General features: G+C 45.5%; 1 protein-coding gene across 4 annotated transcripts in view; it reads left to right on the top strand.

Moving 5' to 3' along the window:
• LOC123999126 (folliculin-interacting protein 1-like) overlaps positions 1–17,024 on the top strand; it is a 34,964-nt gene extending 17,940 nt beyond the window's left edge. For 3 of the 4 annotated variants that reach the window (XM_046304568.1, XM_046304565.1, XM_046304566.1), the window contains 16 exons: positions 950–1,096; positions 2,973–3,073; positions 3,494–3,568; positions 3,743–3,834; positions 5,066–5,149; positions 5,988–6,059; positions 7,153–7,288; positions 7,814–8,015; positions 8,899–8,984; positions 10,731–10,877; positions 11,316–11,485; positions 11,983–13,735; positions 13,916–14,081; positions 14,236–14,436; positions 14,546–14,661; positions 14,967–17,024. In XM_046304568.1, coding sequence (XP_046160524.1) covers positions 974–1,096; positions 2,973–3,073; positions 3,494–3,568; positions 3,743–3,834; positions 5,066–5,149; positions 5,988–6,059; positions 7,153–7,288; positions 7,814–8,015; positions 8,899–8,984; positions 10,731–10,877; positions 11,316–11,485; positions 11,983–13,735; positions 13,916–14,081; positions 14,236–14,436; positions 14,546–14,661; positions 14,967–15,045 — 3,603 coding nt within the window. In that variant the 5' untranslated portion in view covers positions 950–973 and the 3' untranslated portion in view covers positions 15,046–17,024. The remainder of the gene's footprint in view (positions 1–949; positions 1,097–2,972; positions 3,074–3,493; positions 3,569–3,742; positions 3,835–5,065; positions 5,150–5,987; positions 6,060–7,152; positions 7,289–7,813; positions 8,016–8,898; positions 8,985–10,730; positions 10,878–11,315; positions 11,486–11,982; positions 13,736–13,915; positions 14,082–14,235; positions 14,437–14,545; positions 14,662–14,966) is intronic. The other variant, XM_046304567.1, reaches the window with a different exon arrangement.
• The last annotated feature ends 4,929 nt before the right edge of the window (positions 17,025–21,953 follow it).

Consider the following 21,953-nt stretch of genomic DNA (forward strand, 5'->3'; position numbering starts at 1 on the left):
CCATTAATATGGAGTTGGTCCCAACCTTTGCTGCTATAACAGCCTCCACTCTTCTGAGAAGGATTTCCACTAGATATTGGAACATTGCTGCGGGGACTTGCTTCCATTCAGCCACGAGCATTAGTGAGGTCAGGCACTGATGTTGGGTGATTAGACCTGGCTCGCAGTTGGCGTTCTAATTCATCCCAACTGTGTTTGATGGGTTTGACGTCAGGTCTCTGTGCAGGCCAGTCGTGTTCTTTCACAATGATATCGACAAACCATTTCATTATTGCTCTCGCTTTGTGCAAAGTGGAAGCACAGAATCACCTGGAATGTCATTGTGTGCTATAGCGTTAAGATTTCCCTTCACTTGAACTAAGGGGCCGGAACCATGAAAAACAGCCCAGACCATTATTCCTCCACCAGACTTTACATTTACATTTACATTTAAGTCATTTAGCAGACTTTACAGTTGACATTGGGGAAGGTAGAGTTCCCCTGGCGTCTGCCAACCCAGATTCATCCATCGGAACTACCAGATGGTGATGCGTGATTCATCACTCCAGAGAACGCGTTTTCACTGCTCCAGACTCCAATGGCGGCGAACATTACACCACTCCAGCCGACGCTTGGCATTGCGCATGGTGATCTTAGGCTTTTTTTCGGCTGCACGGCCATGAAACCCCATTTCATGATGCTCCCGCCGAACAGTTATTGTGCTGACGTTGCTTCCAGAGGCAATTTCGAACTCGGTAGTGAGCGTTGCAATCGTGGACAGATGATTTTTACACGCTTCAGCACTCGGCGGTCATGTTCTGTGAGCTTGTGTGGCCTGCCAAGTCGCGGCTGAGCCGTTGTTCCTAGACGTTTCCGTCAGCAACAGGTGTGGCTGAAATAGCCGAATCCACTAATTTGAAGAGTTGTGTGTGTGTGTGTGTGTATAATTTGTTTGGTCCTCCCCCTGCAGAAGATATGCAGTAGTGAGGCCCAGATGAAGGTGTTTGGGAAGTGCTGCCAGCTGAGGCCTACAGGGGGCAGCTCCAGCTCTCTAGACAGCTCCTCCTCCTGCGCCTCCGAGCCCCGGGAACCCAGGGAACAGGGCCTGCGCTTCCAGGTGAGAACATACTGTTGGATAGAGAGGCGCACTTGGCTCAAGGCCTGTTTTGGCATGCGAAACACCATTGGAAAGGAGATTTAACTCTAGTACATCTCTATGGGTAAGAATGGTCCCTCTGACACCTCACACGCTGTTTGGATAGATGGGCCACAGCTCCTCAAAGCATACCACTGAGAGCTATTTCATGATCAAAAGACACTGGCTTGAACCCTAATAGTTTGACACTTGCCTGGGGCAAGTAAACTGAACAGTCACTCATGGACAGGTGTTTGTTACATACATACATGCATACATACATACATGCATGCAGTTGAAGTCGGAAGTTTTACAAACACTTAGGTTGGAGTCATTAAAACTCATTTTTCAACAACTCCACAAATTTCTTGTTAACAAACAAACTATATTTTTGGGCAAGTCTGTTAGGACATCTACTTTTTGCATGACACAAGTAATTTTTCCAACAATTGTTTACAGACAGATTCACTTCTAATTCACTGTATCACAATTCCAGTGGGTCAGAAGTTTACATACACTAAGTTGACTGTGCCTTTAAACAGCTTGGAAAATTCCAGAAAATGATGTTATGGATTTAGAAGCTTCTGATAGGCTAATTGACATAATTTGTGTCAATTGGAGGTGTACCTGTGGATGTATTTCAAGGCCTACCTTCAAACTCCATGCCTTTTTGCTTGACATCATGAGAAAATCAAAAGAAATCAGCCAAGACCTCAGACTAGACCTCCACCAGTCTGGTTCATTTTTGGGAGCAATTTCCAAACGACTGAAGGTACCACGTTCATCTGTACAAACAATAGTACGCAAGTATAAACACCATGGGACCACGCAGCCGTCATACCGCTCAGGAAGGAGACACATTCTGTCTCCTAGAGATGAACGTACTTTGGTGCGAAAAGTGCAAATCAATCCCAGAACAACAGCAAAGGCCCTTGTGAGATGCTTTAGGAAACCGGTACAAAAGTATCTATATCTACAGTAAAACGAGTCCTGTATCGACATAACCTGAAAGGCCGCTCATCAAGGAAGAAGCCACTGCTCCGAAACCGCCATAAAAATCCAGACTACGGTTTGCAACTGGACATGGGGACAAAGATGATACTTTTTGGAGAAATGTCCTCTGGTCTTAGGAAACAATAATAGAACTGTTTGGCCATAATGACCATTGTTATGTTTGGAGGAAAAGGAGGCTTGTAAGTCAAAGAACACTAGGATTAAATATCAGGAATTATGAAACTGGGTTTTACATGTATTTGGCTAAGGTATATGTAAACTTCAACTCTGTGTGTGTGTGTGTGTGTGTGTGTGTGTGTGTGTGTGTGTGTGTGTGTGTGTGTGTGTGTGTGTGTGTGTGTGTGTGTGTGTGTGTGTGTGTGTGTGTGTGTGTGTGTGTGTGTGTGTGTGTGTGTGTGTGTGTGTGTGTGTGTGTGTGTGTGTGTGTGTGTGTGTGTGATTGCGAAAAAAGAAAAAAAAACTACAACGACTTCCAGTAGCCTACAACTGATATTTCTGGTTTCTCCCCATTTGAGTGAAAGACAGACCATTTATGGCAGTCAGGCAAGTTGAGCCTGCTCTTAGAATTGTTTTACGAATAGTTTCTTATTTGTCCCCTATGTGTTGGTGAAAGGCAGGCAATATATGGTTCTGGATAAGAGCGTCTGCTAAATGACTTAAATGTAAATGTAATGTAAATGTTCTCTGCATGAAAAGCTCATTTACATTTGAGGGCAAGTGATCAAAGTGTTTGGACAACCAAAAAAATAAATGCCTTTCAGACTTTGTCAATCCAATGTATTATGGTTGTCTTGATGGTAGAAAACCATGCAGTTTACTCACCCTCTCCTCTCCTGTCTCTCAGGGGTCACGGTGCTCCTCTGACGCCAACATGTTGGGGGAGATGATGTTTGGCTCTGTGGCCATGAGCTACAAGGGCTCCACACTCAAAATCCATCAGATACGGTGAGATTCAGGGGAGGGGGGAAAGATTGTGTCCCACCGCACTTTGAACTGGAGATCTAAGAAATGTACACAGCAGCTGTCTTGATGTGATGTCATTATTGAATAGTGTAATAATAGTGAAGTCATCATAACTATGAAATAACACATATGGAATCATGTAGTAACCAAAGAAGTGTTAAACAAATCACAATATATTTGAGATTCGTCAAAGCCACCCCTTGCCTTGATGACAGCTTTGCACACTCTCTGCATGTCTTCAATATTATTCTACAATGTAGAAAATAGTGAAAATAAAGGAAAACCATTGAATGAGTCCAAACTTTTGACTGGTACAGTACATCACACATTAGGAGCACCAAGTCATCATTAATCCCCCCCCCCCTCCATCTTTCTCGCCCCTTCTCCCTTGTCTGCCCACAGGTCGCCCCATCAGCTGATGCTGAGTAAAGTGTTTACAGCCCGAACAGGGAGCAGTGTCTATGGCAGCCTGAACACGTAAGCCCTACTACCACCTGCCCTCATGTCTCTCATTCTCTCTCTCTCCTGTCTCTCTCTCGTCTCTCTCCTGTCTTCCTCTTCCTTCTCCTCTTTCTATACTTGCTCCATCTATCTCGATCTCTTCTACTGATGCCCTTTGAACCTGTGCCATTGTCTGTGTGCTCCTGGCAGACTGCAAGACAGCCTGGAGTTCATCGGTCAGGACCCCAATGCTCTGAGGCCGGATCAGAACACTGTGGCTAACGGTCTCCTGGGGAACATAGGTAACCACAACCACAGTACAACTGACTGGTCTGGCACCTACAATGTCTCACACATGAATGGCTGTATACTGTTCATATCGACACCTATGGGTTTTATTTTATTTTGGTTGTACTGAAGCACTGTTTTGTTTATCTATCATGTCTTTGTTTATCGTTTTATCCATGCATAGACACAGTTAACTTCCAAAATAAAGGAAACGCCAACATAAAGTGTCTTAATAGAGCGTTGGGTCACCACAAGCCAGAACAGCTTCACTGTGCCTTGGCATAGATCCTACAAATGTCTGGAACTCCACTGGAGGGATGCGACACCATTCTTTCACAAGAAGTTCCATAATTTGGTGTTTTGTTGATGGCGATGGAAAACAGTCTCAGGCACCACTCCAGAACCTCCCATACCTGTTAAATTTGGTTGTGATCTGGTGTCTTGAGACACAGACACACCCTTGAAAACCCCTATGCTCCTTTGAGACCCCTCTTTCAAAGTCCCTGAGAACTCCTCTTTTAGCCATGGTGGCCAAAATGAATGGCATTTTTATACATTACATTACCCTAAGACTGATTTGAATGTTAATTGCTTAATTAACTCAGGAACCACAATTGTGTGGAAGCACCTGCTTTCAATATACTTTGTATCCTTCATTTCCTCATGTTTCCTTTATTTGGGATGTGATCTGTGTTGCAAATCTTTATCAGACACTGGCTCTCTTTTTACGTGTGTTACATGTAAATGGACTTTATCTGAATTGATGTTTATTCTCCAGTCAAACGGTTTGTTCCCTTTCCTCGAATGTCCATTTCAGGACCGTTTTTAAAACGGGCTGAATTGAATTTGAGTTCTCCGCTGGAGCCTGTGCCTCTAGAGATTTATGAAGCAAACACAGATCTTTTGGCAAATTCATCTCTTGTTTTCTCTCTGTCATCCCCACAGAAAATACACTCTTCTCTACAATTTCGGGAATGTTTTCTAAAAAAGTATTTCACTGAGGTTGTATTTTCTGTGCGGGATCTTGGTCCACCTGACCGACTACTCTCCGTGCCAACTAAACATATCCGACGGACGTTGCGGTTCCGTTGTGGTCACATTGTGGTCCCGGACTGCTCCAGGTTGTCCGTCTCTCCGCCCGGGTTCGAGTGCCTACATGGTAGTCGGCCTCCTGCTTCTTTACTAATAGTGGTTCATGTCCGGTTTTGTTTTGTCTCTTCTCTCTGTCCGTTTTGTGCTGCGCAGGTTTATCTCAGCTCTGCAGCCCGCGGCGGGCCTTCTCTGAGCAGGGCCCTCTCCGTCTCATCAAGAGTGCCTCTTTCTTTTCAGGTTTGCGATGTGCTTGTGTGCAGTTGCATGCATGTGTACGCACGCTGCATGTGTCAGCAAGTGTATTGCGGGGCATGGTCAATATCTGCTTAATGGTTGTTGTACCCCTCACTTTCTTCACTCCCTTTGAACCATAACCTCTCCACCCCCTCCCCGCCTCCTTTTCCTCCCTCCCTCTCCAAACCGCCGAAACCTCTCCCCTTGTTTTAATGGAGTGGTGGCAGGGGTGGTGATTTACGTATAAATAGCCTCCATGTGACCCTCTGTAAGCCACTGCTAGGTGGCACGGCATGTTGCTCCCTAGCTATGCTATAGTGGAATGTTCATAAGGTGCAGGCCAGGGTGGGCAGGGGGGCAACGGCGCGTTGTAGCCAAGCTTGTGTTGATTTGACCGTAAATCATATCAACAGCACCACACCAAACAATGCCTTGGCCACCACATTTTTCTGCACTCGTAAACTATGGCGTGAACTTTCCCCTTGTCATTTAGCCCATTGTGTTCACGCCAAGTTAGACCTCTGCGAACGTACATGTTGTGTATCTCCGATGCTACTGCTGCTGCACCTGCTTCAACAGAGTGGGGTTAGAGTGAACACAACAAACCACAGTACCCTAGTAGAGGGCCCTGTAGGAAGTTTCTTGCACTGTGGCGGTATGTAATTGGTGGACTTGGTCATTGGGAAATGAAGGTTGCCCCTTGCTTTGAGAGTGGTGGTGGGTAAAGCACTGGCACCCCTCCCGGCTTGCGCTCCTCAGTGGGCCGAGTCGACCTGGTCTGTTTCTCAGTCTTTCCCCTTCTCTCTCTCTCCCTTTCTCTTTCTCTCGTTCTCTCCTGCAGGCCACAGTAACCCCATGGATATGCCGGGCAGAAACCTGTACGACGAGAGAGACAGTGGAATCGCCAGATCAGGTAATGCCTATTAACTAAATCCAGGATTAGCCTTGCTAGACACCCTGCACTGATCCTAAGCCTTATATGTCTCTCTCTCTCTGAGATGCTGCGCCTCGGTTACTAGGTTTTAGTACTAGATTCGTCTCACTGGTGTGTCCTCTCTCGCTGAACCATCTCGAAACAAGAGTGCTATAACAACTAATGGGGTTTAGATGAAGCCACATTCCTCTGGGTCACGACTGTAGACCAGTCAGCTCCACACAGCGTTTCTTTCTCTTCAAGGTCAAACTGGATTGATAGTGTCACCACGGCTGCATCCCAAATGGCACCCTGTGCCCTACACAGTGCATTACGTTTGACCAGGGCCTTTCTAATGGAGGCATGGCGCAGATGTTAACGGCCACCCTTTTTTTCCATTCATTGACCCCCACTGCCACCATGTAGCGATCCTTCATGGGGGTGTGGAGGAGAGAGAGAGATGCTGGAAAATCTTTTGCAGTGGAAACTGACCCCCAGCCCTGGCATTGCCAGCATGAGAGGAATCTCACTTTCTGTCAACCACCCGCGTCACAGGCAGATGCTTAAATATAGCACCTCTGAAAACCTGGTACTAGTAAATGAGGTTCTAATTTGGTCCCCTCTACCGCGTACACACACACACACACAAAAAGCTCCCCTTCTCCTACACCCATACACCTCCCTAGTCCTCAATCACAAACATTTGGCATGCCTCCATTGATCTATGCCTACGTGGTGCCTGGTATTGGGTCAGCTTTCCTTGTGACTGTGAGGTGATATTGAATGTCCCAGCCATGCTGTAATAATCAGGGAGGGCTGTGGGAAGCTGAACGAATGCAGTGCAGACGTCTGCTATGTGAGTTTCCCCTGTTCTGTTGTCTATGAGTAACCTTCCTGACTGACTCACTCTCCCTCTTTTCTCTCTGTTACCCTCCCCCTCTCTTCTATTCTCTCCTTTTGTTCTCTCTCCTTTCTCATTCCTCAACTCCTCTCTTTTGCTCTCTCCACTTCTATGGCTCTCTGTTACTCCCATTTCCCCCTCTGTCATTCCTCTTCTCTTACTCCCTCTATCCATGCCTCCCTCCCTCCACAGCATCTCTGAGCAGTCTCTTGATCACTCCGTTCCCCTCCCCGGGCTCCTCCCTCACCAGCAGCCAGGCCAGTAGCTACCAGAGACGCTGGCTCCGCAGCCAGACCACCAGTCTGGAAAACGGGGTCTTCCCAAGATGGTGAGACAGCAGCTCAACACAATGACACGCATTCCCCTTCTGGCGTGTGTCGTCCCCCCCCCCCCCCCCCGTCAGGGCCTCTCGAACGCCCGTGTGAAGTGGAGCCCCTCTAGGCCTTCCTCAAATTCCAGCAGGCATCGCTACTGTATATACAAATGACTGGACTGGAGGATCATAAAACTGTGTAATACACCGATCAATTACAGGACCCCAAACCGCATAGTCACTGGTATTGGCTTAATAGTACATGACCAGTTGCAAATGACATTTAGTTATTTCAGCGCATTGTTTATTCTGGGAGTTGTCCCTGTTGAAGAGTATCAACTACTCTTGGTGTTCTATCTATCCTGATTAGTGAGTTCTATTGCTCTCCCCCCTTTTCCAGGTTGAGATCTTATGTCATCTGTAAGGCATAATTTAACTCTCTCCTTTTGCCTGTTAAGAATACTGACGTTCACTTCATAGTCGCGATGTCTCTTGTGTCCCCCGTATAATTTCTGTGTTTTTTTTTCTTCCCTGCCCCAGGTCTGTGGAGGAGAGCTTTAACATGTCGGACGAGAGCGGCGGTCCTAGCTTGGGCGTGGCGAGAAAGAAGAAGATAGCCATCGGCGTCATCTTCCTCCTCTCCCAGGACGAGGAGGAGAACAGCAAGTTCCAGGACTTCTTCTTCTCCCACTTCCCCCTCTTCGAGAGCCACATGAACAAACTCAAAAGTGCCATTGAGCAGGTGAGGAGCTGCTCCCATAGATATTGTTGCCGGTGTGTGGAGAAGTCTCCCTGGCGTATTTGACAGTGATGGTAGATATACAAAATGATATGTTGTGAACGGAGAGGCATTTCAATCCAATACAACACATTACTGAGTAGCACTATTGATATAGTGGTGGCTACATCATGTTATGGGTATGCTTGTAATCGTTAAGGACTGGAGAGTTTTTCACAGGCAAAATCCAAGAGGAAAGCCGGGTTCAGTCTGCTTTCCAACAGACACTGGGAGATTAATTCTCATTTCAACGGGACAATAATCTAAAACACAAGGCCAAATCTATACTGGAATTGCTTACCAAGAAGACAGTGAATATTCCTGAGTGGCCGTTTTGATTTAAATCTGCTTGAAAATCTATGGCAAAACCTCGTTATCTAGCATTGATCAACAGCAAAAATCATTTTTGAAAGAATAATGGGCAAATGTTTCACAATCCGGGTGTGGAAAGCTCTTCGAGACTTACCCAGAAATACTCACAGCTGTTATCGCTGCCAAAAGTGATTCTAACATGTATGAATTCTTGTATGAATTCTTATCTAATCAAGATATATTAGTGTTTTATTGTTCATAAATGTTTTACAAATGTTCAAATTGTTCTTCTACTTTGACATTAAAGAGTTCTTTTTTTGTGTAGATCGTTGACAAAAAAATGACAAATCATTTTTAATACCACTATGCAACACAACACAATGTGGAAAAAGTAAACGGGTGTGAAACACTTTCTGAAGGCACTGTATCCAGTCTCTGTTCTTGTCCGTGTGTGTAGTCTCAGGGGGGGTTCCCTCTCTCTCTTCTCCCTCTCTAACTACATGCCTCTTAACATGCCTCTGTTCTCATTTACAAGGCCATGAAAATGAGCCGGCGATCAGCTGATGCCAGTCAGAGGGCTCTGGCTTACAGCCGCATGGTGGATGGCCTCAATGAATTCAGGTGAGTTACTGTTACTGTCATGCGTTTACTGAGACCGAGGCAAACCACACTGACAATGAGGAAGAGGCAAATCCCTTAGCTTGTTACCTAGGAGCCTGGGCAAGGAGGGAGGACAGGTGGAGGCATAATTTGTTGCCATAGGGTCTGTATATTTCCTTTTATGTAACATATATCAAAGTGTCGGAGAGCAGTAGATCATTAATCCACACATTAGTTCAAGTTGGTGTGACGTAGATAGCTTTTGACCTTCCTAACAGTGGGCAGTCCCCACAGGGTGTTCTCACATGCCCGGCCAAAATAAGCTCATTAATAATCTGCACTGTAAGCAGAGAGGGAGCATGCAGTCTCTACCTGTCCTGTCCACACTCGCACACGGTGAAGACAGGCCAGCTATACCCCTGCTGCTCCCAGTGCATGCTGGGAAATCCCCTGCTGCAGAGCCACTGACGCTGTGGGAGGGGAGGGAGAGACGTGTTGGGCACAGTGTGAAGTCTTCCTGTTGCTGCAGTCATATGCCTGTTGGTGCTGTGCCATGGCAACCCAAGCCCCTGCGCTGAGGAAACACGATCTCCCTCAGACAGTGTCCGGGCTACCAGAAGAGTAAATAATGTCAGTGCCATCAGCAGGAAGGCCAATATAGTTGCAGATTTATATTTGTGTTTGACCTTTAGGTCTCTGAGGTCATGGAAACATAATGGCGCAAAATGGAAGAAATGCTGCTTGATGACGAAGTCTGTTGTAAATTGCCGCAGTCTGGTATAATACACACCCATACCCCCCCCCCCCAAGGCAACATGGAAACACGCATACGATGCCAATTGGATATCTCCTGGATTGGGATATGATAAAAACCGATCAAAGTCTCTTCCTTCTTTGACTGACTTAAAATGATCTGCCCGCACAACAGTGGTATGGAGGTCACATGGAATGAATGTAGTATAAACTTAGACTCAGTCGGTTTTATAAATGTCCAGTGGACTTGACGTTCCTTCACGTCCGTCGCTGCCTTAATGTTCACCTGGAGGGCTGGTCAGATGGGCCGTAAGGCTAGACCGTGGGCTGGCTTCTCCACGTCAGGGAAAAAACCTCTCTACCCATGCCATGGGCTTTTAATAGGGTTCTTCACACTGGCGGCTGAGAAGTGTTGCTGTTATGAACTTTAGCAAAAGGTTCTGCATTTATGTGTTCGTTGAATAATAACATACGGTAGAGTAGGGTTGAAGGGATATTAGTTAGGCGATGTCTGCATATTACCTAGCAGTGTGTCAAATTGTCCCAGTCATTTCAAACCAAAATCTGATGTTTAACAACACTACTGCTGTAAAAGGAGACACAATATGCCTCCGGCAACTTGAGCCCTGGAATCAAGTGGGGTTATTTGTGTTCATCTTTTAGTTTCTGTGAATTAAATTCAGGGAAAGACCTTTTACAAATCATCGATCTCCTCACTACCTGTCATCTCCTTCCTATTACCTATAGCTCTTGTTCGATAGTTACACTACTTGTTTTCCCTGCTCACCAGCAAACATCTGGGATCTAAAACTATAATGCCGCACATTCCTCCATCCTCAGAGATTCCCTCAGTTCTGTGTAAAACTCTGGACTTCTTCCCGCTGTGGAATTTCCAGACGCTGAATTGCCTCAGAGAGAGGGTCTCCCTTGTAAGCAGGGCCTGGACCTAGAACTGTGGCCCTCTTGTTCACCCCGAGACAATGATGGCTTGTGTTTCTCCCTCCCCCTCTCCAGGACGACCATCGTCAACCTTTACACCATGCCCCGCGTGGCCGAGCCCGTTTGGCTCACCATGATGTCTGGAGCCCCCGAGAAGAACCAGCTCTGTGGACAGTTCATGAGGGAGCTCTCCCTGCTCATGGAGCAGGCTTCAAAGAACCAGTTGAGTGCTCCTGTCTGTCTGTGTTTCTCTGAGTGCTGTATGTGTGCAATAGTGAACGAGCTGAAAAGTCAGAGATCCCTGCCAATCTTTAGCTTGTTTTTTTCGAGGTTACAAAACTAAGCTTAATCATTTGCTAATGTAGCAAGACATTCATAGAACTCACTGTATTAGGATGCAGTAGTCTACTGCCACGTGATTTAGACTGACCACTATGATGTATTTCGGAATGATCATGAGTTCGAGAAGAGGGGAAACACGAGGCTGCGGAGGGGGTGGAGATTGAGAAAAATGAGTCAGACAGAGAGTGGAAGCGGTAGACAGTGTTTGCGTCCAAAATGTCACCCTATTTCCTATGTAGTGCACTACTTTTGACCAGAGCCCTATGAACCCTGGTCAAAAGTAGAGCACTAAATAATTCTCTCTTCCTCTTCTCCCAGGTTCCTCCCTGCCCTCCTCACAGCCATCCTCACCAACCACTTGGCCTGGGTTCCCACCGTCATGCCCAACGGACAGCCGCCCATCAAGATCTTTCTGGAGAAACACTCTTCTCAGAGCGTGGATATGCTGGCCAAGACCCACCCCTACAACCCACTGTGGGCCCAGCTCGGTAAGGACAGACCAAAATGTTACCTCGGTTAGTAGAAATCGCAGTCTACTAAATCGGCTGGCCAGTGCACACAATCCTTAAATTTCATCCCATCGTGGCATGTCAGGATCCATTTTTTTTTAAGCTGTTAAATGCTACGAAATTCATAATCACTCACTTCATGTTAAATAACATGGCAGAAATATATCTGTATATTTCACTATTAAAAGACGCTCTTATACTTAACAGTAACTAGCTGTAAATACCAAATAGTGGGCTTCATTTTAGCACATATAACTTTAGTGTACAACTCCACCTAGTGGCTGAAAAGGATCAAATGTAGCACAGAGCGCTGATTCCCTCTCCCAAATGTAATAGGGAAAGAATAAGTTATACACTTTTGACCACATTTTAATATTTTAATTGTAGCTGTACATATGTAACAAAGTGAAAATGAGAAATATGTAGTTAATTGGGATGAACTGTAGTTAACTGTGGTGTTTGTTTTGTGCCTGTAGGTGACTTGTACGGGGCCATCGGCTCCCCGGTGCGTCTGTCCAGGACGGTAGTGGTGGGTCGGAGACAGGAGCTAGTCCAGAGACTCCTCTACGTGCTCACTTACTTCATCCGCTGCTCGGAGCTGCTGGAGACTCACATGCTGGACAGCGCTGAGGACGAGGCTATCGTCATCCCCGGCTCCCTCATCACTACCTCACTGCGGCGCGGGGAGGTGGAGGAGTCCGACTATGTGCTGGTCACCATGCACAAGCCTAGCGGAGACTACCTGAGCCAGGGTCCCGAGTCCCGAGAGGACAGCAGCTACCCCTCAGACGGCAACAACAGCCTGCAGAGCAGCACCTACACAGACACTGACGCTGGAAATGGGCCTGAGGAGGAGGACGACGAGGAGGGGGACAGTAATAAGAACAGTCAGGGCTCCAAGAGCAGCGTCCTGCTGGCCCTGGCCCACTCCAGCCACAACACCAACGCTGTGCCCATCATCGTCCACACGGAGGATGATAGTGAGCCCGCGCCGCTGAAGGAGTCACCAACCTCCTGTGTGGATGCCAAGCTGGAGACGCTGGTGCGTGTGGGCTCAGCCTCCCCCGGGGAGCAAGCCTGTGTGCTCCTGGAGACCGAGCCTGAGGCAGAGCTGGAGGTCAAGGCCAGCCAGGAGGAGATGACAGAGGAGATGCCCATCAAGGTGTTCCACTCCTCAGGGATACCACTGGAGAAGAAGCCCCCTGACAAGACCGTACCTGTACCTGTACCCGGCCCCTTTCTGTCAAACCACCAGGAGGAGCCTGCCACCAAAGTGCTGTTTCTTATCGGCGACCCCCAGTCTCCAGGGTCAGACACCGAGAACAGGAGGAAGAAGGTGGAGGAGGACATTAAGAAGCACAAGAAATACATCATGGAGAAACAGAGGCAGCAGCAGCTACTACATCAAGCTCAACAACAGCTGTTACAACAACAACATCAACAGAAACTACGACGACAACAACAGCAGCAACAGTTACTACTACAGCAGCAACAGTTACTACTACAACAGCTACTGCAGCAGAAACAACAGCAGCAGCAGAGTGAGAGCTGTAGCGGTGGTGATCAGCGGGTGAAGTCCACAACCGGCACATCAGCGGACCAAACCAAGGCCAACGGTGGGGGGGAGAAGACTCTGATGCGCGTCTCCAGTAAGATGCCCCAGTGGAACCCTGTCAGCGAGGAGGAGTGCTCGGAGCTGTTCGACGAATACTTCAGTGACGAAAACCCTGTCGAGACCAGGACTATAGACGACGTGGCGAAACGCCTAGAGTTGTCGAGCGGCACGGACAAAACCCAGAAAGAGCTGCTGGACCCTTCGGGGGTCCAGAGCAGCAGTAGCACTAAGGGACAGGAGGGTACGGGACAGGGTGTTATGGGACAGGTAGGTGGGGCTGGAGGGGGGGCTGATGTCCAGACCAGGTGTAGGTGTGGCTCCACAGACACGTCCGAGGCAGGCTCCTGTCGGAGCTGTTCTGCTGAGCAGGACAAGGGCATTGTGATTTCAGTAACTGTCCGCAAAGGGGACAACATAGAGGACCAACAAAAGAAGGTGGCCCCGCTTAATGACTGGGAGATCCCCCGGAACGAGAGTTCGGACAGTGCGTTGGGGGACAGCGAGAGCGAAGATGCAGGGCAGGACATCCACAGGCAGAGCGAGAGCGACATCTACTACAGAGAGGATCAGGAACCAGACGAGTGGCAGGAGGAGGTGGAGGTCCCCTTCCCTGGGTGAGATACACACTGCCTCTGAACCAATGACTTGGCCACTTTCACACAGTATACGTCTTGAGTTTTACAGGGCATATTGATGTCAACATTAAAAACATTGTTTTCAACTCACATATCAACCTCTGACTTATGTGTCAGAATATGTTCTGATGTCGTCTATTCCATGTCTTAAATCAACAGGTCAAAGCTCGTGGAGAATTTCTCCAAACCGAGCATTGCCAACTTTGGGAGGTCCCTGTTCGGAGGGTACTGTCCGACCAACGTGCCAGACTTTGTTCTGCAGGGGATGCCCAACGATGACAAGTTAAGGCAGGGCCTCATGTCAGAATTGGCCCACGCTGTACAGGTAAAAGACTGCTATATACCTCAAGCACTAAACAGCTGGATTGTGAGGCTTCATGAGACCCTAAAGTCTAACTCGCTTAATCCTCAACATGCTGTATCTAATCTGCAGCCGTCTTGAGTCCAAAGTCTTCTCCTATTTCTTTTTTTTTTTGCAGCATCCAGTGTTGGATGAGCCCATTGCGGAGGCTGTCTGCATTATCGCAGACACTGATAAGTGGACGGTGCAGATAGCCAGCAGCCAGAGACGAGCAATGGACAACAACAAACTGGGGAAGGAAGTCCTGGTGTCCAGCCTTGTGTCCAGCCTCCTCCAGTCCACCCACCAGCTCTACAAAATGAATGTCTCCCCCAACTTTGTAAGTTCATACAAATGCCAAATTAGCATGCAGTTATTAGCAGTGTGAGTACTCCCTACTTTGGCTACTCGGTATCACAAACATGTAACAAGAGTATAACTCTCTTCAGTGCATAATGCACCTTGAGGACAGACTCCAGGAGATCTACTTCAAGAGTAAAATGCTGGCAGAGTACCTGAAGGGACAGACTAGAGTGCACGTCAAGGAGCTGGGGATGGTCCTGGGGTGAGCAGCTAAACTGTTCTTATACAATGGCATTCCGTCCCAAATGGCACCTATTCCCCTATATATTGCACTACTTTGGACCAGCGCCCTATTGCCCTGGTCCAAAGTAGTGCACTATATAAGGGGGTAGGGTGCCATTTATTGTCAAATATAAATGTTGTGATCAATGTTCTATCTGTTCTTAACATGCTGCACTTTGTTATTTACATCTGAATAACATTCACAGTAACGGCGTTAGAATATACCCATGGCTTGTTGCTCAGCTATGTACAATAATCTAAGCATGGCTTTTCTTATCATTTCAGTATTGAGTCCAGTGACCTTCCACTGCTGGCAGCTGTGGCGAGCACTCACTCTCCCTATGTGGCCCAAATTCTGCTATAATAGATGGAACCATAGCCAGAGGTGGTGTATGACTGATACTGTGCTCTGCCCTGGCCTAACATGGAGGCTTGACCCTGTCCGCCAACGCCCTGCTGACGTTCTCCGAGAGGGTCTCCTGGACAAGATGTGCATCCAAAATGGCATCCTATTCAAAATTTGTGTACTATGTAGGGAGTATGGTGTCATTTGGGATGAAGAAAGGGCCACCTCGATGAATCCGAGACCTCGGTGGAAACTGCTGTTGCTGCCACTGGGCATACAAACACACTGCCACAAGGGGGCAGCCTAGCCCACAGTCTACTCTCCGCTAGTAAGTGCTGAAGCTCTGCTGGCTAACTCCAGGCCAAGGAGGCATGCTGCTGCTGTGGAGCGTCCCTAAATCGTTCTCTTCTTTTTGAATGTTTTTTTTCCCCACCTCCAGACTATTTTAACCCTGTTAAAGGACAAGAAAGCCAAAGTCAGACATTTTCTGTTGAGTATGAATAATAAAGACAGCGATACTAAAATATGATAATTTTTTCATGTACTTTGTTTCTGTACAATCTTTAACCAGTTCATAGGAAGCAACGGACTCCGGAGATGGATGGGATGCTTTTTTGTTGTTGTAAATATCATAGAGAATATTGTTACTTTATGCCAGTTATGTTTGTGTTCTTCATGTATTTGTTTACACGTGTACTTGCCCTAAAATGTCTCTCTAAATGATCCATAATTCATTGGATTTCATTTGAAAATTAACTACATCTTTTCACTAATTATAAACATAGGCCTAGAGGTCATATCTGGGTAATCGATAGTCATTTTAATTATTAACCAAGGTTGAAAAATGCTTAATATGGCTTTGTCATACTTTATCACAGGTACAACACTACCTCAGATCTGCTTTTTATAGTTGCCCGCTAGAAATGCCTGAGGGAATAATATTTAGTTATTTTTAATCGGAGGAAATAAAACTGTGCGAACACAATGCTGTGCTTTATTGAAAAAGGGATGTTAATTGAATTCTTGAAAATAGGAAAACTATTGTATTTCTCTTGAGTACAATGAGAGCCCATTTCTACTGCGGTATGTTGAAAAAATACTAAATGATCTACATATATTTTCAAACTGAAATATTTTCAAGGTTTAAAACTTTTTTATCGCTTTGCCACCATTATACCATGTTTACGGCTGTATTGAATGCTACAAAAGGAGAGTGTGGAATATATGTTGGCAATATGTGTATCAGTTCATTACACTATACTCCAATGTTTAATTATGGCTAACTAAACACTGCGTTTGATTTTACAAAAGCAAGAGGTGAAACCACAAATCAGTTGTTTTTTTACAAATATTTTTACCAACCAAGAAATTGATGTTGCATTTGATTTTGAAGTACTTTGTCTGGAGAAAGAATGCCATGCAATGGATTCTCAGCGAAATGACGTTGCCATGAGCCGCGCCGGAGATATTGAGATGGAAGACTTCGCTTTCACACAGTCACACTGCTGTTCACAGCATGGTAGCCATGGCACAAAAACAGCAGAGAAGTTGAACTTCAGAAATTGAGCTTCACACTTCAACACTCTTAGTTGTTGTGGAACTTAGTTGTTGTGGAACCCGCTATGCTGTTTACTTTCTGCATCTACGTCATATCGCTGAGTCTACCTTTTAATGGACATGTAGCGTGAATGGATCAGGGGCTTCTGAAGAATTTATTTTGCTGTAAACATTTTTTTACATGCTTATCATGTATGATGCTAGGCCACTGCAGGATATGTTGTACTTATTGCATTTTGTAAAATCCCTGATTATTTCTTGGAGGTATGACTTTATATCTACTTTTGTCTTTATACATGAATATGAATAAATAATTTAGTATGATGTGTAATGGTTAATGTAAACTATACATATTCATTTTATTTCAATATGAATTGTTTCTCAAATGATCCTTTCCCAATTTTATGGGAATGTTGTGCAATAAAGATGCCAATGTTATAGATGCAAGTGTCTCAGGAAATACTTTCAGTATACATTTTTCATTTCAAATTCATGTTTCATTTCAGTACAAAGTATTCAGACCCCTTAACTTTTCCACATTTTGTTACGTTACAGCCTTATTCTAAAATGGATGAAACTGTTTTTTTCCCCCCATCAAACTACACACAGTACCCCATAATGACAAAGCAAAAAAAATGTTTTGCTAATATATTAATCATGAAAAGCATCACATTTACATAAGTATTCAGTATTTGCCCCAGTCTGAGGACCTGAGCGCTCTGGGGCAGGTTTTCATCAAAGACCTCTCTGTACTTGGCTCCGTTCATCTTTGCCTCGATCCTGGCTAGTCTCCCAGTCCCTGCCAATGAAAAACATCCCTACAGCACGATGCTGCCACCACCATGCTTCACCGTAGGGATGGTGCCAGGTTTCCTCCAGACGGGACTCTTAGCATTCAGGCCAAATATTTACATCTTGGTTTCATCAGAACAGAGAATCTTATTTCTCATGGCCTGAGAGTCTTTAGGTGCCTTTTGGCAAACTCCAAGCGGGCTGTCGTGTGTCTTACTGAGGAGTGGCTTCCGTCTGGCCACTACCATACAGGCCTGATTGCTGGAATGATGCAGAGATCGTTCCAGAAGGACAACTTTCTCCCATCTCCACAGAGGAACTCTGAAGCTCTGTCAGAGTGACCATTGGGTTCTTGGTCACCTCCCTGACAAAGGCCCTTCTCCACCGACTGCACAGTTTAGCCGGACAGCCAGCTCTAGGAATACTCTTGGTGGTTCCAAACTTCTTCCATTTAAGAATGATGGAGAACACTGTGTTCTTGGGGATCTTCAATGCTGCAGAATCTTTTCTGCCTCGACACAATCCTTTCTCAATTCCTTCAACCTCATTGGCTGGCTTTTGCTCTGACATGCACTGTCAACTGTGGGACCTTGTATAGACAGGGGTGTGCCTTTCCAAATCATGTCCAATCAATTTAATTTACCACAGGTGGACTCCAATCAAGTTGTAGAAACATCTTAAGGATGATCAATGGAAACATGGTGCACCTGAGCTCAATTTTGACTCTTAGAGCAAAGGGGCTGAATACTTTCAGTATTTCTGTTTTTTTATGAAATCAAATCAAATTTATTGATATAGCCCTTCGTACATCAGCTGATATCTCAAAGTGCTGTACAGAAACCCAGCCTAAAACCCCAAACAGCAAGCAATGCAGGTGTAGAAGCATGGTGGCTAGGAAAAACTCCCTAGAAAGGCCAAAACCTAGGAAGAAACCTAGAGAGGAACCAGGCTATGTGGGGTGGCCAGTCCTCTTCTGGCTGTGCCGGGTGGAGATTATAACAGAACATGGCCAAGATGTTCAAATGTTCATGAATGACCAGCATGGTCGAATAATAATAAGGCAGAACAGTTGAAACTGGAGCAGCAGCACGGCCAGGTGGACTGGGGACAGCAAGGAGTCATCATGTCAGGTAGTCCTGGGGCATGGTCCTAGGGCTCAGGTCCTCCGAGAGAGAGAGAAAGAAAGAGAGAAAGAGAATTAGAGAAAGCACACTTAAATTCACAAAGGACACCGAATAGGACAGGAGAAGTACTCCAGATATAACAAACTGACCCTAGGCCCCCGACACAAACTACTGCAGCATAAATACTGGAGGCTGAGACATTAAAAATCCCAAAAATTGTTTTCGCTTTGTCATTAAGGGGTATTGTGTGTAGATTGCTGAGGATTGGTTTTAAATCCATTTTAGAATAAGGCTGTAATGTAACCAAATGTGGAAAAAATCAAGGGGTCTGAATACTTTCCGAAGGCACTGTACATGCATACATACATATACAGTAAGCTACTGCAACTTACTGCGTTAGCTTTTAACCTGGGGAAGTGCCTTGGGAGTTTTGTCATAGCCTGGTATACAAAACCACCTTTATATTATCAGTTAACATCTATTGAGGGTTTTCAATGTGCCAAATCACTGCTAAACAACTAATATACTGTAGGTGTTTTTACTCATGGTCTCTCATGCCTGATTTAGCCACTATAGACTCTCATAGTGGATTTTCATAATGGATTTTCAAACAAACTACTAAGGATGCTGCTGGGTTATTATTTTCAATCAAGGAAAGGTGGAAGTTTTTCAGATGTGCCGATGCAGCATCTCTACACTGCAGTTTTACAAATAATTCCACGTCAGAAAATTACCGACTTGAAATACTGTACTATATTCTCGATTAACTAATTTATTTATACCTGATCTGCACAGGTATAGAAATGCCCGTTGCCAGTGATGCAATTGGTGGGATACGTTTTTCTCACAATATTTTGGAAATGAACGAAGTTATACAATCAAGGTTTTACCTTTTCAATGCATAACAAAAAAATATGCTAATACAGTAAACTAATATTTCATTTATGGAGGAGTTTAACACGTGTAGTATAATGTCATTTCTTACAGAAGAACTCGCTAGCTCTGCCAGGTCGTTCAAGATTGACATTGAAATTGGAGGATGTCGGGAAATGCCTTCAAAACTGTCCACTAGGGGAAACAGTGAGTGCTATTATCATCAAGTAGGCTTGGGTTTTGTTAGGGCGCTGTGGACGGAGTGGTGAAAGGGCGTAATCCTATGACTGGATCAGGTTGTACATTCAATCCTAGTCGTGGACGCTGGTTTTAACCCTATCCCAAACCTTAACTCTTACTCTCAGTTAACATGACCTTTATGAATTATAAAGCCTTTATGTGCTTAAAATAAGTCTGCTGCTAATGAGTCACTGACTGTCAGAGAAATGGAACTACAACATTAGTTGCAACATTTTTCACGTCACCCCCATGCAAACTAGTCTACACTACTGTTTGACAAAAAGCTAGTTAGTTTAGTAAACTTTCTGCTTCCCAGCTTGAACGAAAACACAAGGAGTGGGATGGTGCTCATTTGGTTCCTGAACAATGCTGTCCAGAGGAGACTTTAGGTCTGTTTTATAAGGTCAGCTAAAAGCGTCCGCAGACATAGGTTCGGTTTGCTCTTAGCAGAATTCGGCTAGGCATAGCGAACGTCTGTGTCTAGCATACTCCCTTAAAACACCTTCGCTTGAAAAACTGCAATATTACTGTATGTCCCTCTTGAGATGCTGTAGCAACAACATAGCCCGTATACACTTCTCCAGAACAGTTTTCGTGAGGTCCGGAGTTGAAGCGCTTTAAATGCATTTCTATACAATTTATAAACTCTAAAGTGTTATTTGGAGAACAGCAAAAAACAAGCAAAAATTACCCCAGCCATTATCACATTGGTTTCTGTAGCTTCATTCACCTGAGTCAATCTACAAACACCTAGCATATTTATATATATATTTTTTTTAATTGAATATTTAAAACATACAACATACTTGCAGTGAAGCCGCTCAACAACCACATCACAACAGTCATCTAACAGACACCCATCCAGAGCGACACACACAAGCAACCAGGGTCAACGTCCTGCTCAAGGGCACGTCGACAGTTCTCCTTCAAGAACTGAAACAGGGACCCGAACCAGCGATCCATCAGCCACCGGCCCAAGGTCCCAATCGCCAGGCCACCAGCCCTCCAAGATCCTCCCCACAGTTCCCCAAGAGCTGCCCTTCAACCATCCGTGACCCTCCCCCCAACAGTCCAACCCACAGAAAAATATATATAAAATAAAAAATTACATTCTCCACCCCCAAGACCATCAACCAACAAATTGAATGAAAGGCAAATACAAAGGTAAACAGAAAACCACAATGCAACAAACAAAAGACAAAGGACAACAAAAATCATAACAGCAAGGCCAACTGAATATGTTGAATATTGCTGATCTTTGTCTGGCGCGGGCTCTAGGCTGATCGTAAGAGGTGCAGTACTTAAGAATGACTGGGGGGGGGGCCTGTGGTGGAGAGCCTTCAAGGTCCCACACCCCTATCAGCCTGATAACCATGCATGTGGAGCGTTTGTGTGCTAAATAGCTGGACATTGGAGACAAGACATGAGCATTCTCCTGTATATAGTTCCTGTCCTGCATTGTTTTCTGTCAGATTTAAGATTTTTCTTATTTTCAGTTTGGGGAAGAAACTTGCTTTCTCCTATGGAAATGAAAAACACCTAGACCAAATGCGCTATGCAATAGCTCTGTACTTGATGAGCAAATCAGGTATGTTAAATTAACTATTGACAGTGTTGATGACAGGGGCACAACTTTCACCGGGGATGGGGGACATGACCCCTCCCAAATTCTAAAATAGTATTTTTGGCCCCGCCCAGTTTTATCATTGCACAAAAAAAGCATAATAGGTGTGATTTAGAACCATGCCGACACCTCAGAGCAGTCGGGTAGGGGACCGCAGGACCAGCACAGTACTGCTGAATTGTAAAAGCAAGCAGAGCAGAAACTGGCTACTCTTTATTTGACTGATGTAGCTGGCAAGGTAACTGCTGTTTGACTTAACAGAAGAATACTGTCACACCCTGATCTGTTTCACCTGTCTTTGTGATTGTCTCCACCCTGCTCCAGGTGTCACCCATCTTCCCAATTATCCCCTGTGAATTTATACCTGTGTTCTCTGTTTTTCTAGTGCCAGTTAATTTTGTTTCGTCAAGCCTACCAGCATTTTCCCCTCTGCTCCTGTCTTTCGATTGTTCCTGTTTCCTAGTTATCCCAGTGTTGACCATTCTGCCTGCCTTGACCCTAAGTGTGCCTTCCGTCCTGTACCTTTGCCCCACCTTTCTGGATTACTGACCTTTCCCTGCCCTGACCCTGAGCCTACCTACCTGCCGTCCTGTACCTTTGCCCCACCTATCTGGATTACCGACCTCTGCCTGCCCTTGACCTGTTTCTTGCCTGCCCCTGTTCAAATAATAAACTGTTGATACTTCAACGTTGTCTGAATCTGGGTCTTACCTGAA

The sequence above is a fragment of the Oncorhynchus gorbuscha genome, linkage group LG16 (genome assembly GCF_021184085.1).
Source record: "Oncorhynchus gorbuscha isolate QuinsamMale2020 ecotype Even-year linkage group LG16, OgorEven_v1.0, whole genome shotgun sequence".
In the NCBI taxonomy this organism is placed as follows: Eukaryota; Metazoa; Chordata; class Actinopteri; order Salmoniformes; family Salmonidae; genus Oncorhynchus; species Oncorhynchus gorbuscha.